This window comes from Bombina bombina, chromosome 2 (genome assembly GCF_027579735.1).
Source record: "Bombina bombina isolate aBomBom1 chromosome 2, aBomBom1.pri, whole genome shotgun sequence".
Lineage (NCBI taxonomy): Eukaryota > Metazoa > Chordata > Amphibia > Anura > Bombinatoridae > Bombina > Bombina bombina.
The window spans coordinates 1,233,861,655-1,233,875,156 of record NC_069500.1 but is presented as its reverse complement, the minus strand read 5'-3'; the positions used below and the strand labels follow the sequence as shown (position 1 = coordinate 1,233,875,156).

At 34.0% G+C, this 13,502-nt stretch overlaps 1 protein-coding gene across 1 annotated transcript in view; it reads right to left on the bottom strand.

The window, feature by feature from the left end:
- The window catches only part of GABRA2 (gamma-aminobutyric acid type A receptor subunit alpha2), a 289,596-nt gene that overhangs the window by 168,856 nt on the left and 107,238 nt on the right, over window positions 1-13,502 (bottom strand). Inside the window, exon 2 of the mRNA XM_053700268.1 lies at window positions 7,653-7,720. Within this exon, the coding sequence (XP_053556243.1) occupies window positions 7,653-7,720 (68 nt within the window). The remainder of the gene's footprint in view (window positions 1-7,652; window positions 7,721-13,502) is intronic.

Sequence of the window (13,502 nt, the reverse complement as noted above, 5' to 3'; positions counted from 1 at the left end):
CAAGAGCCAACTTATAAGGGTGGAGAGAAAAGTCAGTAAAGAGATAGGAGTAGAACAAAGATTAAATGAGATGCAGCTCAAGTTTTTAAAGAGAGGATATCCTAAGAATCTGGTAGCACAAAAAATATGTGAAGTTAGAGGAAGGGAGCAAATGCCTACAAAAAAGAAGATAAAGATAAAGAGCGTATGGCCGTCCTTGTGATTTGCAATTTCTCTGGGGGACTGGCAGATACCCTGGGTTTTACGTGCACAAGAGACACACACTGCTGTATCACCATTTGGAGATGTCTTGAAAAATAAAGAAACATGCGTTTAACCATTTCCCCAAAATCCACTTAAGGGGGGTCAAGGGGGGGGCTGATTTATGAGGATACCTATATCTCAAAAACCAAAGATGTCACAGACATGAAAATTGGTATTTAGATTACGAGAAACACCAAGAATTAATGAAAACTCAAGAAGTTCATGTCAGCGAGTGTGCAACCCGAACGGCACACATGTGAGGGCACATGTTGTTGTGAGTGGTCGGGTTTTTCGCTATTTTGTTTACAAATCACAAACTCTGCGCAAGCGAAGCAGCGAGCAACAGCTAGTATATATATATATATATATATATATATATATAACAAAAAAGGCCAAACTTTCAGCGCTCAGGGCTCAGGCTCTTACCTATGGTGTTTCTTCAAGGTCGACACTTTCAAAAGGGGGCTGGTCACGTAAATGGTGCAGGAGTGCCGCCTCGGTAAATTCAAATAATGAAAGACAGGTATACTCCGCACTCAACCATCAAGGATATCCAGACTTGATTATATAAAACTCCAAATTTTTATTCGAACATTTAAAAGTTCAGGATCCACAAAAGTAAAAAATGTAAAATCACCACATGTAGCGAACTGCTGTACGCATTTCGGGCTCCTTCCAGCCCTTGCTCACCAGCTGTGTACTGCTATCTCAGATGAACAACTTTATACTGGTTTGCCAATAACTTTAACCATTAACTATTCAGTACCAAAGAAACACCTTTCAATGATCCGTATGTACTATGTGTTAAACAAAAAATCTATACATACTTGTATTTTTAACTATTTCATGTGTCCATATCATTGTGAAGTATTCATAATGAAATATGCAGTAAAATTACAAACATATTATATACAAATTGAGCTCTTTAGGAAGGCAACATCAGGTAACACCATTTTGAGATATGATTCATGTCATCCAAAACATTTATTGAAATCAATTCCTAAAGGGCAATTCATACGTGTTAAGAGGAATTGTACACAGGAAGAAACCTGTACTAAACATCTCAGTGAAACATGTGACAGGTTAAAAGATAGAGGTTACACTGAACAGGTATTAGAGTTAAACCTGAAGAAGGTCTCCCAAGAAATTCACTTCTTGATTACAAAAAGTAAAATGGGAATAAGGATGCGAATAAAAATTTTAAAAGTAGAAATAAACCCTACTTTGTGACAAGTTATAGTACAGACTACCACAAAGTATGTGGAATAATAAAACAATGCTTACACATTTTTGCATAAAGATCCCATTCTTAAAGGGACCCTGAACCCACATTTGTTCTTTCGTGATTCAGATAGAGCATGACATTTTAAGCAACTTTCTAATTTACTCCTATTATCAAATATTCTTCATCCTCTTGGTATCTTTATTTGAAATGTAAGTTTAGATGCCGGCCATTTTTGGTGAACAACATGGGTTGTCCTTGCTGATTGGTGGATAAATTAATCCACCAATAAAATGCTGCTAACCAGAGTTTTGATCTAAAAAAAAGCTTAGATGCTTTCTTTTTTAAATAAAGATAGCAAGAGAATGAAGAAAAAATGACAATATGAGTAAATTAGAAAGTTGCTTAAAATTGCATGCTCTATCTGAATCACAAAATAAAAAATTTGGGTTCAGTGTCCCTTTAAAGAATTGTTTAAAGTATGGTTGCCATTTTGTGTCTAAAAAAGTAAAATCTATTGAGAATATCTTATCACCATCTTTGTTACCAAAAATTGAGGAAAGTCATAATTGGCTAACCAGAAAGAAAGGCTGTTACAAGTGCAGAGCTAAGATTTGCAAGACATGTAACTATGTGGAAGAGGGTAATACTATTGTTTCTAATGCTACAGGGAAGGTGTATAAAATTAAAATTGTATTAATTGTAATACTACACATGTAGTTTATCTTCTAACCTGCAAAGCATGTGGTAAACAATATACAGGCCATACCAAAAGGTCTATGAAGGACCGTTTTTTTACAACACTTGAGATCAATAGAAGATCCAAATACTAACACTCCAGTGGGGAGACATTTCAGAGAATATCATAGCTCTGATTCTAGTTTACTTCATATCGAAGGTATTGATTTTATACCTAAGCCTACCTGAGGGGGTGATAGGGAGAGATTGTTAGACCAAAGTGAAGTATATTGGATTTTTAATCTTAACACTAGAATCCCATTAGGTCTTAACTCCCATATGGATACCAACTTATTCTATTGAATTTTATATAAAGGTAAAATAACTCTTTTTGAAACTTTTGAAATATTTGCTTGATAGTAATCGCATCACATAATATATCGGTAACCTATATTAAGGCTATCTCGTTAAAATATAATTTTGTACATAATTGTGGTAATAATTTATTGATATGTTATTTACGCTTTTGTGATTTAGTATCAATGCTATCCAATTTACATACGTGTGGTATTATGTTTGTAATTTTACTGCATATTTCATTATGAATACTTCACAATGATACGGGTACATGAAATAGTTAAAAATATAAGTATGTATAGATTTTTTGTTTAACACATAGTACAAACGGATCATTGAAAGGTGTTTCTTTGGTACTGAATAGTTAAGGGTTAAAGTAATTGACAAACCAGTATAAAGGTCTTCACCTGGGATAGCAGTACACAGCTGGTGAGCAAGGGCTGGGAGGAGCCCGAAATGCGTACAGCAGTTCGCTACATGTGGTGATTTTACATTTTGTACTTTTGTGGATCCTGAAATTTGGAGTTTTATATAATCAAGTCTGGATATCCTTGATGGTTGAGTGTGGAGTATACCTGTCTTTTATATATATATATATATATATATATATATATATATATATATATATATATATATATATATATATATACACTTTTAAGCCCTTCCCTTGTCATACACCTTGTCATATACCTTATCCCCTTATGGTAAAAAAAAATGTTTTTAAAATAGAAATAGTTAAAATAGCATTGTTCTTCACTCACAAGTACATTTTAAATATAAATATATATATATATTTATACATACATATACACACACACAGTACATATATATACAGTATATAAAGAGAGATATTGATATATATATATACACAGTATATATAGAACAATGCTATTTCAACTATTTCTTAACACACCTTCAGCTTTAGCGCACTTGGCTTAAGGCACCTTCAAGTTATCACTCGAGTTAAAGCTAGAACAGGGTTTTATAGCGTGCTTTATAGAAGTCAATGCAGAGAGGACCATGCTATCCAACCTGCAGATGTTAGCGAGCCTATTTGTGATGTACTTACAAGACAATGATATGAATTTAAAATTTACATATCAGAACAGTGAGGAGAAAATATTCTACCTTGACATTGAGCTTTATCCTAACTTTGAGAAACAAAAAATAGATACTCAGCTGTATCGTAAGGAAATCTCTGCTAATACTATTTTGAATGCTAATTCTTGCCACCCTAGACACACCATCTCTGCAATACCCAAAGGTCAATATATGAGGGTTAAACGCAACTGTACTGAGCCTGAGAAATATAAGTTACATGCTAAGGAGTTGACAGACCGTTTCTTAGAAAGGGGTTACAATAAGAGGATGTTGCTAGAGGCTAAAACAAAACTGGACGATCTAGAAAGAGATTCTCTTTTTGTTCATAAGAGTAAGTCAAACACTTTTGAGGATAAGCACCTATAGTAAGGAATATCACAAAATTTGTAACATTATGAGGAGCTCATGACCTATTTTAGAAGCAGATGAGGTTTTCAGAGATCTGGTGCATGAGGGGTGTAACTTAATTTCACACAAAAATAAAACTTTGGGCATATGTTATCACCATCTATGTTGCCCACAAACAAGAACAAAAATTGGTTGTCATTAAAGCCTGTTTTTTTTCAGATGTAGCAGCATTAGGTGTAAATCTTGTTCCTTTGCCATTTTTGGCTTAGAGTTTACTTCTCAGTCAACTGGCAAGACATATCAGATTAGACATTGTAATTCGTCATTTGTGATATACCTCTTGACCTGTAGGGGGTGTAATAAGCAATATGTTGGGCTCACTACACGCCCCCTGAAAGATCGTTTTTTGCAACATCTCAGGTCAATTGAAGATCTTGACTCCTCCACTCCTCCGCTGCATTTTAAAAGGGAACGCAATTCAGATGTTTTCCTCCTGACATTTCAATGTATCCAAGTCATTCCCAGATACCCCAGAGGGGGCAATAGAGAAGAGATTCTCAGAAAAAGAGAAGTTTTCTGGATATTGCAGTTGGATACTAGAGTGCCGAGGGGGTTAAACTCTGAATGGGATGTCAAACTGTTCACTAAATAAAAGGTTATGTTATAGCTTTTATTTTTAATTTTTGACATTTCATATTTTGTTATTATGTGTTCTTATTTGTTTTTTTCATTTGACAAGTACTATGCACAAAGGATATTCCCCCAATACAAGTAATTAATGATTCCCATATGTTTAAAATCAGTTTGATTAATAGAGGAGGAGTTTCCTTTAGGTGTATATAAGGGCCATCATAGCCATGTTTTAAATAATGGTCACTGAGGAAGTACTGTATATCAACTATACGAAACGTGTTTGACCTGATCCTATGTGTGAATTCCTATATGGATGCCGATTTTTATGAAGAAATTATGTTTCAATAAACAGACTATTTTGCTTTTATGCTGGAGAGTTACGATTTCTTGGATTGCATACCGTGGATTACCTTTCTGGATGGGTAATATTATGTGCTGTGAAGCTGTTTGAATTTGGATATCTGGAGACCGGGTGCCTTATTTTTTTTGTTGAAGTATATTTATATATATACATATATACACACACACAGTATATATATATATATATATATATATATATATATATATATATATATATATATATATATATATACAGTATATAAAGAGAGATATTGAATTGATATATATATATATATATATATATATATACACAGTATATATAGATATAGAACAATGCTATTTCAACTATTTCTTAACACACCTTCAGCTTTAGTGCACTTGGCTTAGGGCACCTTCAAGTTATCACTCGAGTTAAAGCCAGAACAGGGTTTTGTAGCGTGCCTTATACAAGTCAATGCAGAGAGGACCATGCTATCCAACCTGCAGATGTTAGCGAGCCTAAGGTTTTTCACTCAAGCAATAATTTTTAACTTTCAAGTTGTAATATGAGCACAAGAATATGATAGCTATTAATATAACTTTAATGGCTTTAGCGATCATGTTTTTACACTGCACTAATCTAGCTCAAAATGTTTAATTCTGCATATTAAGATAAGATGCGACAAAATAATGTACAATTTGCAAACAAAATGATAGTGGGTATTTCAGTAACATATCTTGATTGACACCTCCAAAGAAGTGGTGTTGGGAGTTTAGTCATTGATAATCAATTCCAGCAGGTCTAGATTACAAGTGGAGCACTAAATTATTGCGCGCCCGCAAACTGACAAATTTGTGATAATTAACTAGCCATTACAAGTGGCTGGTTTATGCTACAGCGAGTTTATGGTAACAATTAGCGCTTATAAAATGTGTATGTTTTATTAAAAAATAAAGATAGCAGCATCTTTAATTTTTTATAAAATAACTGCACTAGGCAGTATTTTGGGGGTAAAGTTGGTGGGAGTGGGTTGTTAGAAATTAGATTTCAACATGGTACCCCATGACTTGAGGGAGGCAGGTAAAAACTTTAATCCTATGCTTGTAAAATAGATTTAATGCTTAATGTCTCTTTAATGTACTCAGAAAATATTCACACACTTTGAGTATGTATATTATTTATTTTTATACTGCAGACATTTTTTGTAATTTAATGGTGTTTATTGTCCTTAAATATTTACATTTTAAACATTAATACATGTATAATTAACATATTCTCTAGTTTGTATGAAACATCGATATTTATTTTACTATCAATTTATAACACATAAATAATACCTCTACTGATTTTTTACTATTTCATTAATTATGATATGTGAAGATTTTTACCACAAGATTAGTCTTTCCGTTTACCATGTCCCTTTTGTTTCTAATTGTCACCAGTATACATTACTATGTTTAAGAAGCTATCATTCTTAGTATGTGGAAACAAAATGAAAGAATCTGTATTGACTGCTATGTTTCTACTATCTATGATAACATATTGAGTTGGATATTCAAACCTTTTCAAATGAGAGATTTTTCATTTTCAGTAGCGTCAGTTACATATTTAAAAAAAAAAAACATTCTAAAAAATAATTGTGTATTTTTATTTCAACAACATTCAAATTACCGTTTTTAATGCTGCAAACCCACACATACATATTGACTTAGAAACAGAAACATTGGACACATGCAGAAAGGGCAGGATGGGCCAGATACAGAAGGAACAATTTGTGTGGTGCAAATGGGAGGAGGTAGGGAAGTGGAATATGAACCTAACACCCTATTAGTGTTAAGCTTGTAAATAAAAATATTGTTTTGAATGTCATGCCCAGTTTAATGTTAACCCCCAATGACATGGGTTTCCTATTTTATTTTCTTCAGTAAGTAAAATAGTGAATCAAATCTGTTTTGGTAGAGCTTGGGCATCTGCCAGCTTGTGAGTACAGATATTTTTGGGGGTATACTAGCATGCACTACAATTAAAGTATCTTCTCATACTTCATATTTCAGTGACTCAATATATTTGTTTGCATTCTTAATTCTAAAAATACTTAAAGGGATACTGAACCCAAATTTTTTCTTTCGTGATTCAGATAGAGCATGACATTTTAAGCAACTTTCTAATTTATTCCTATTATCAAATTTTCTTAATTCTCGTTGTATCTTTATTTGAAATGCAAGAATGTAAGTTTAGATGCCGGCTCATTTTTGGTGAACAATCTGGGTTGTTCTTGCTGATTGGTGGATAAATTCATCCACCAATAAAAAAGTTCTGTCCAGAGGTCTGAAACAAAAAAAATATTAGATACCTTCTTTTTCACATAAAAATAGCAAGAGAACGAAGAAAAATTGATAATAGGAGTAAATTACAAAGTTGCTTAAAATTGAATGCTATATCTGAATCAGAAAAGAAAAAAAAATTGGGTTCAGTGTCCCTTTAATATTGTAAAGATACAGATAAACTATAATGTGAGAGATGTCATATGTCAATCTTTATCTTTATGGTAATTTAAATTGAAAAAGGTTTTATCTTACTGCATCTAGAAATAATATTCAGACAGCTTAAGGTATCAAAGAACTTTGAGTGCCACACAATCTCATCATCATAATCTGAAATAATTTTGTAGAGTCTTTATCAATCTTATCTGTTTACGTATTCATACCTTGCTAACAAAGATGCAGTAGATAGCAAAAGAATACAACTTACCATATCTGTATCAGAAACAGGCCCAAAGCTTGTCACATAAATATCTGTGTGGACTTGGGTAACTCGATCTAAAAAAAAAAAAAGAAAGAAAAAAGAATAATTTATTGCATTAATTTAAAACTGTAAATATTTGTTATACAAATTGGCTACGTTAGTATATAGAGTTTCACACTTGTATTATTATTATTATTAATATTATTGTTATTATTATAAGAGTTTCACATCTAAATTGCAGGAGTGTGTTTTGTCTATAGCAGACTGAACTCATGCAGGGAATGACTGATTAAAAACCTAGGATTTCCTGGTTATTAATCACACAGTGTGATACTTCAACATATTTTTTGGCATTTTTATCAAAGAAATAGTGTGTTACAGAAAAAAATACAATATACAATATCATAACCGATGGCAGCATGATACAATATCAGTAAGTTAGTGCCAGTATTGTGTAAGAAAGCAATTCAGTAAAGAGGAAAAACAGAATTGGAGAAAAGATTGCATTGCCAGATAGCAAGCAAAATAAAACAAACAAACACGTAAATAAATAAATAGTCCCCTTTTTAAAACTGTGCAGATGAGAAGCATACTGCCATTCTGATGATGTGGTCTTAGATTAAGATTTATTTATTTTATTTTGAATTATCTTAAAAAGTCCAATGCTTTTGAAGGAGACCCTCCAATCCAGGAAAAATTTTTACTTCTTAGAAAGAACGAAAAAAACTACACAACTCAATTACACATAAATGGCTTTTTTAGACTACAAAAGGCTGGCAAGTGTTCACCCTTCCAGAGTACCAACATGCAGAAACTTGTAATTTCATGGAAAACAACAGAAAAGGAAAATAACAAGGCTAAGGGGCATATCTATCAAGCTCTGTATCAAGCCAGAAACACCAGTTATGAAAGACCGCTGCTCCATAACCTGTCCGCCTCCTTAGAGCATGCCTGCAATTCAACCCGATCCAATACGATCGGGTTCATTGACACCTCCTGCTAGCGGCAATGCTGGTGCAATGCTGAATGCGGAGAGCGTATTGCTCTCAGCATTCAGGAAGGTCTGTCGGACATGATCCCCAATGTTGGATCATGTCTGACAGGCCTTTCATAAATAGGCCCCTAAAGGTTTTGTTGCTTCGCACTGTTCCACAATACATGTAGAAAACAAACTATAATAGATCATACCTAACCATAAAAATTGTTATTATATTAATATCCCACTAGTGTATAAGGATCACTGATTTAATAGAGATAACACTGAAAAGTAACACAACTGGTTTACATGAACAAATTGGTTTTAAGGTCTGAAATAAATCTAACAATTCCAGGTTTATTTTGGGATATCTCATTTTGGTATTTCTAGCAGGTAGATGATAGTTATTATTATGATGATCCGATGCCAACAATAAGGATACAGGGTGTCTTACATTACATTGTTGTTTTTATTTGGGTTATTGTAAATGCTACAGAGATAATCTGAGAGCCACTATGGATTCTGATATCTCAACTTTATAAAACATTGGCCATGTGTCCTATTTAGCTGTATGACAAGAGAAGAAATCATTTACTATGAGATCTTGAAACATTAACAAGGTTATCTGGTTTGTATTTCTATGGCAATTATTTTTCCTGTTTAAAGAATCTGCTGCCATGTTTACAAGTGGCGTCTTTTTTGATGTGAGAGGGAAATTAAAGGCTCTTAAAACCTCTTGTATATGGTTCAGTTCCAAATATTTCTAATATGCTTCCACAGTGACCATCAGATATTAATTTGGGTTTTCAACACAATGGAAAGAAGGTACACACTTATTTTAACAAAATGCACAATTACACTGACTGCAAATAGGTGAGTTCCCTTGAGTTGTCTAATCTAGAAATAACAAAATATATTTCAGTGGACAGCTATTTGTTTTCTATTGTATTACAGTATAATGCCATTGTAGTGTATATAAGATACTTTATTTTAAGGAGAGAATGCTATGGATATGTGTGTCCAAAATGTACCTATGTGCTTGTGGCCCTAAAGATCAAAAGTGTCCCAATGCGGCAAAATATTCAAACAGAGTCTGTCACGAAGTCAAGGAAGCCAGAAAAATATTCCAAATACCTGACGATACAGTTTAAAGGCAGCATTGCTGAGAGGCATCTTACCATACATTTGATGCTTCTCCAATACTGGCAATATATTTAAACCAGAAGGTGGGATGTAAATGATCCCTTTACACTGTCCTGTATGACAATACAATTAACATGTGTCAAAAGAAACTCAAGCCCTGTTCTTACAATGCAATAATGAATTAAACATATAATAATACACCTATAGGAGCTGGGGATTGTGGGTATATGATATATGAATATACATTGTTTACTATATATGTATTGTATAGTTTAATGTTAAAATATGTTTGTAAACTTTAGGCGATTGTAAAAATCTTGCATTCACAGTATTCATATTTCATAATATTGCGATCGCAATGGCACGATTGTGTTTTACTTATACTGTAGCAAGCATTTTCTCAATTATTTTTTTTTTTTTTTACTTTTAAACAAATATTTTGGTTAATATTTATCCTAAGAAAGGAAATGTTTATCTTTATGTAAAAGATTAAGACAATAAACATTACATTCCATATATTGGTTTTCTAAACAAACAAATATTGGTTATTTTGAAAGTACTAATGTATGATATTTTTGCAGAATCTACTGTTTTGAGACCCTTTAGGCACACACTAATTGTTCCTGTTTTTCTGATCCTGGGTAGAGAGAACCATATGTGAAAATATAGGGAATGTTTTGCAAATGTATAGCTATAGATACCTTTGTGAATTGATAGTGCTACTATAATGACCACCTTATCTATAATTCCACTGGTCATATTTTATTTTGTAGACATATATTTCTTGGAGAGTTTCTATACAGTAAGAATCTGATCTTGAACCAAAGAGGGTCATTCCATTGCATAATGGCTTAACCAATCCAGGTTCTGTTTGAATGTGATTTGGCTCCTTACATAATAATTCAAGTCCGATCTGACATGTACATATTATATTAGGTGAATTTATTACTTGATCTTCAAACAACCCTTCTTTTCTCTGGAAAATGCACCACCAGCATTGGTTCTCCTGTACTGCAAACAGAAAATATTTTTTTCACATTCATAACCATTCCCCTTTCCCTTTCATGTTGCTATTATTTATTTTTGCTCTTATTTATTTTCTCTCTTTTCTTTTGTCTCAAACAAAAGAACCCCATCATCATATTGCATCTAGATCCACAACTGGTCAAAAAAAACAAAAAAGAAAATGCTATATTTTGTAATCCCTAGTATTCTCTCCACAATTGAATATTTTGTTTGCAGGGGTGTGATTTCAATCATGCTGATCATATTGGATAAGGATGATTGATAGCCATGCATGAGCAGGGGTGACATTGCACAAGCAGTGGATTGTGCATTGCTAAATGTGGGAAAAGGATGAGGTTCATGATAGCAAACTTTGTCCGCCCACCAGTTGATAAATGAAAACCATTGTGTCAAAAAAAAAAACTAATATGGTAATTAGTAATAATATTTTTATGAAAATAAACATATGGGAGATATTATGAGCCAAAAAGAAACTAGCTAAACCTAGTACTCAACAGGACTCAATATTGTGATCAATATTATGCAATCTTTGACATTAGTAAAAATATTTAAGAGCTGATAAATATATATATAGTATTATTCCATTGGTATTAATATAAGTAATCTAGTTTCTTCTACTACAACTAGAGTGCCATCCTATGGTTTATCTTGGTTGACAGTAGAAAGAAGCTTAATATGTGGCAGTCACTATTGTTAAGTTTGTGATCATATATAAAACAATTAAATAGTTACCTGGCTCAGTGTCTGTAGCCAAATAGGCAGAGGATAGTTTGAAGGAGCTGTTTAGTGAGGCTGTAGTATAATCTGTAAGCAGGCCAAAGGTCAGTACCAGAGGAAACATCCAGAAGCAAGCATCAGAGCAGACGGATAAGCCAGAAACATTAGCCAATAAAAAGTTTCAAAAGACGTTTGCCATTAAATCAGCCCATAACTTGGCGTGAGCCAAAACTTATTCCAGGGTTAGAGCCAGGGACAAAGGTCAAGAACAGGAATGCTTTAGTAATAACCAAGCCCTTCACTTCTGATAGGAAATATATAAGAAAGTATATAAAGACATAGTGAGATAGTTATCAACGTGTCTACTTTTCCTGCCTTCGCCGGCCCAATACGCCCGCCTAAGCTCGCCTCACATCGCCGCAGCGGACCTGCAAAAATTCGCCTAAGTTATCAAAAAAGCTGTCAAAAAGCCACGCACCAAGTATGGGGCGATGAGCAGCGGACTGTGAGAGTTATCACTCATCCGATCTCGCTGCTCTTCGGCTTTTTTACAGCTTTCTTGCTAGCCTGTCACTAAGCACCCACACTAAACTACACTGTTCTACCCCCCTACACCGGCGCCCCCGGAGCCCCCCGCAACTAAATAAAGTTAGTAACCCCTAAACCGCCGCTCCTAGACCCCGCCGCAACTCTTATAAATGTATTAACCCCTAAACCGCCGCTCCCGGACACCGCCGCAACCTACATTATACCTAGTAACCCCAATCCTGCCCCCCCTATACCGTCGCCCTCTATAATAAAGTTATTAACCCCTATCCTGCTGATCCTCGCCGCAACTAAATAAATAGTTTAACCCCTAAACCGCCGCTCCCTGACCCGCCGCAACTATAATATATGTATTAACCCCTAAACCGCCGCTCCCGGACCCCGCCGCAACCTATATTACATTTATTAACCCCTATCCTGCCCCCCCTACACCGTCGCCACCTATAATACATTTATTAACCCCTATCCTGCCCCCCACTACACCGTCGCCACTGTAATAAAATTATTAACCCCTAAACCTAAGTCTAACACTAACCCTAACACCCACTAACTTAAATATTAATTAAATAAATCTAAATAATATTTCTATTATGAACTAAATTAATCCTATTTAAAACTAAATACTTACCTTTAAAATAAACCCTAATATTGCTCAAATATAAATAATAATTATATTGTAGCTATGTTAGGATTTATTTTTATTTTACAGGCAAATTTCAATTTATTTTAACTAGGTACAATAGCTATTAAATAGTTATTAACTATTTAATAGCTTACCTAGCTAAAATAAAGAGAAATTAACCTGTAAAATAAAAACTAACATAAGTTACAATTACACCTAACACTACACTATACTTTAATAAATTATTCCTATTTAAAACTAAATACTTACCTGTAAAATAAACCCTAAGATAGCTACAATATAATTAATAAAAAAGCTAAGTTACAAAAAAAAAAAAAATAAGTTACAAACATTTTAAAAATATTTCAACAATTTTAAGCTACTTACACCTAATCTAAGCCCCCTAATAAAATAACAAAGCCCCCCAAAATAAAAAAAATGCCCTACCCTATTCTAAATTAAAAAAGTTCAAAGCTTTTTTACCTTACCAGCCCTTAAAAGAGCCTTTCGTGGGGCATGCCCCAAAGAATTCAGCTCTTTTGCCTGTAAAAGAAAAATACAACCCCCCCAACATTAAAACCCACCACCCACATACCCCTAATCTAACCCAAACCCCCCTTAAAATAACCTAACACTAATCCCCTGAAGATCATCCTACCTTGAGTCGTCTTCACTCAGCCGAGCAGCGATGGAACCGAAGAGGAGATCCGGAGCGGCAGAAGTTATCCTCCAAGCGGCGCTGAAGAAATCTTCCATCCAATGAAGTGATCCTCCAGTCGACGCTGAAGAAGTCTTCCATCCGGGCGATGTCATCTTCCAAGCGGCG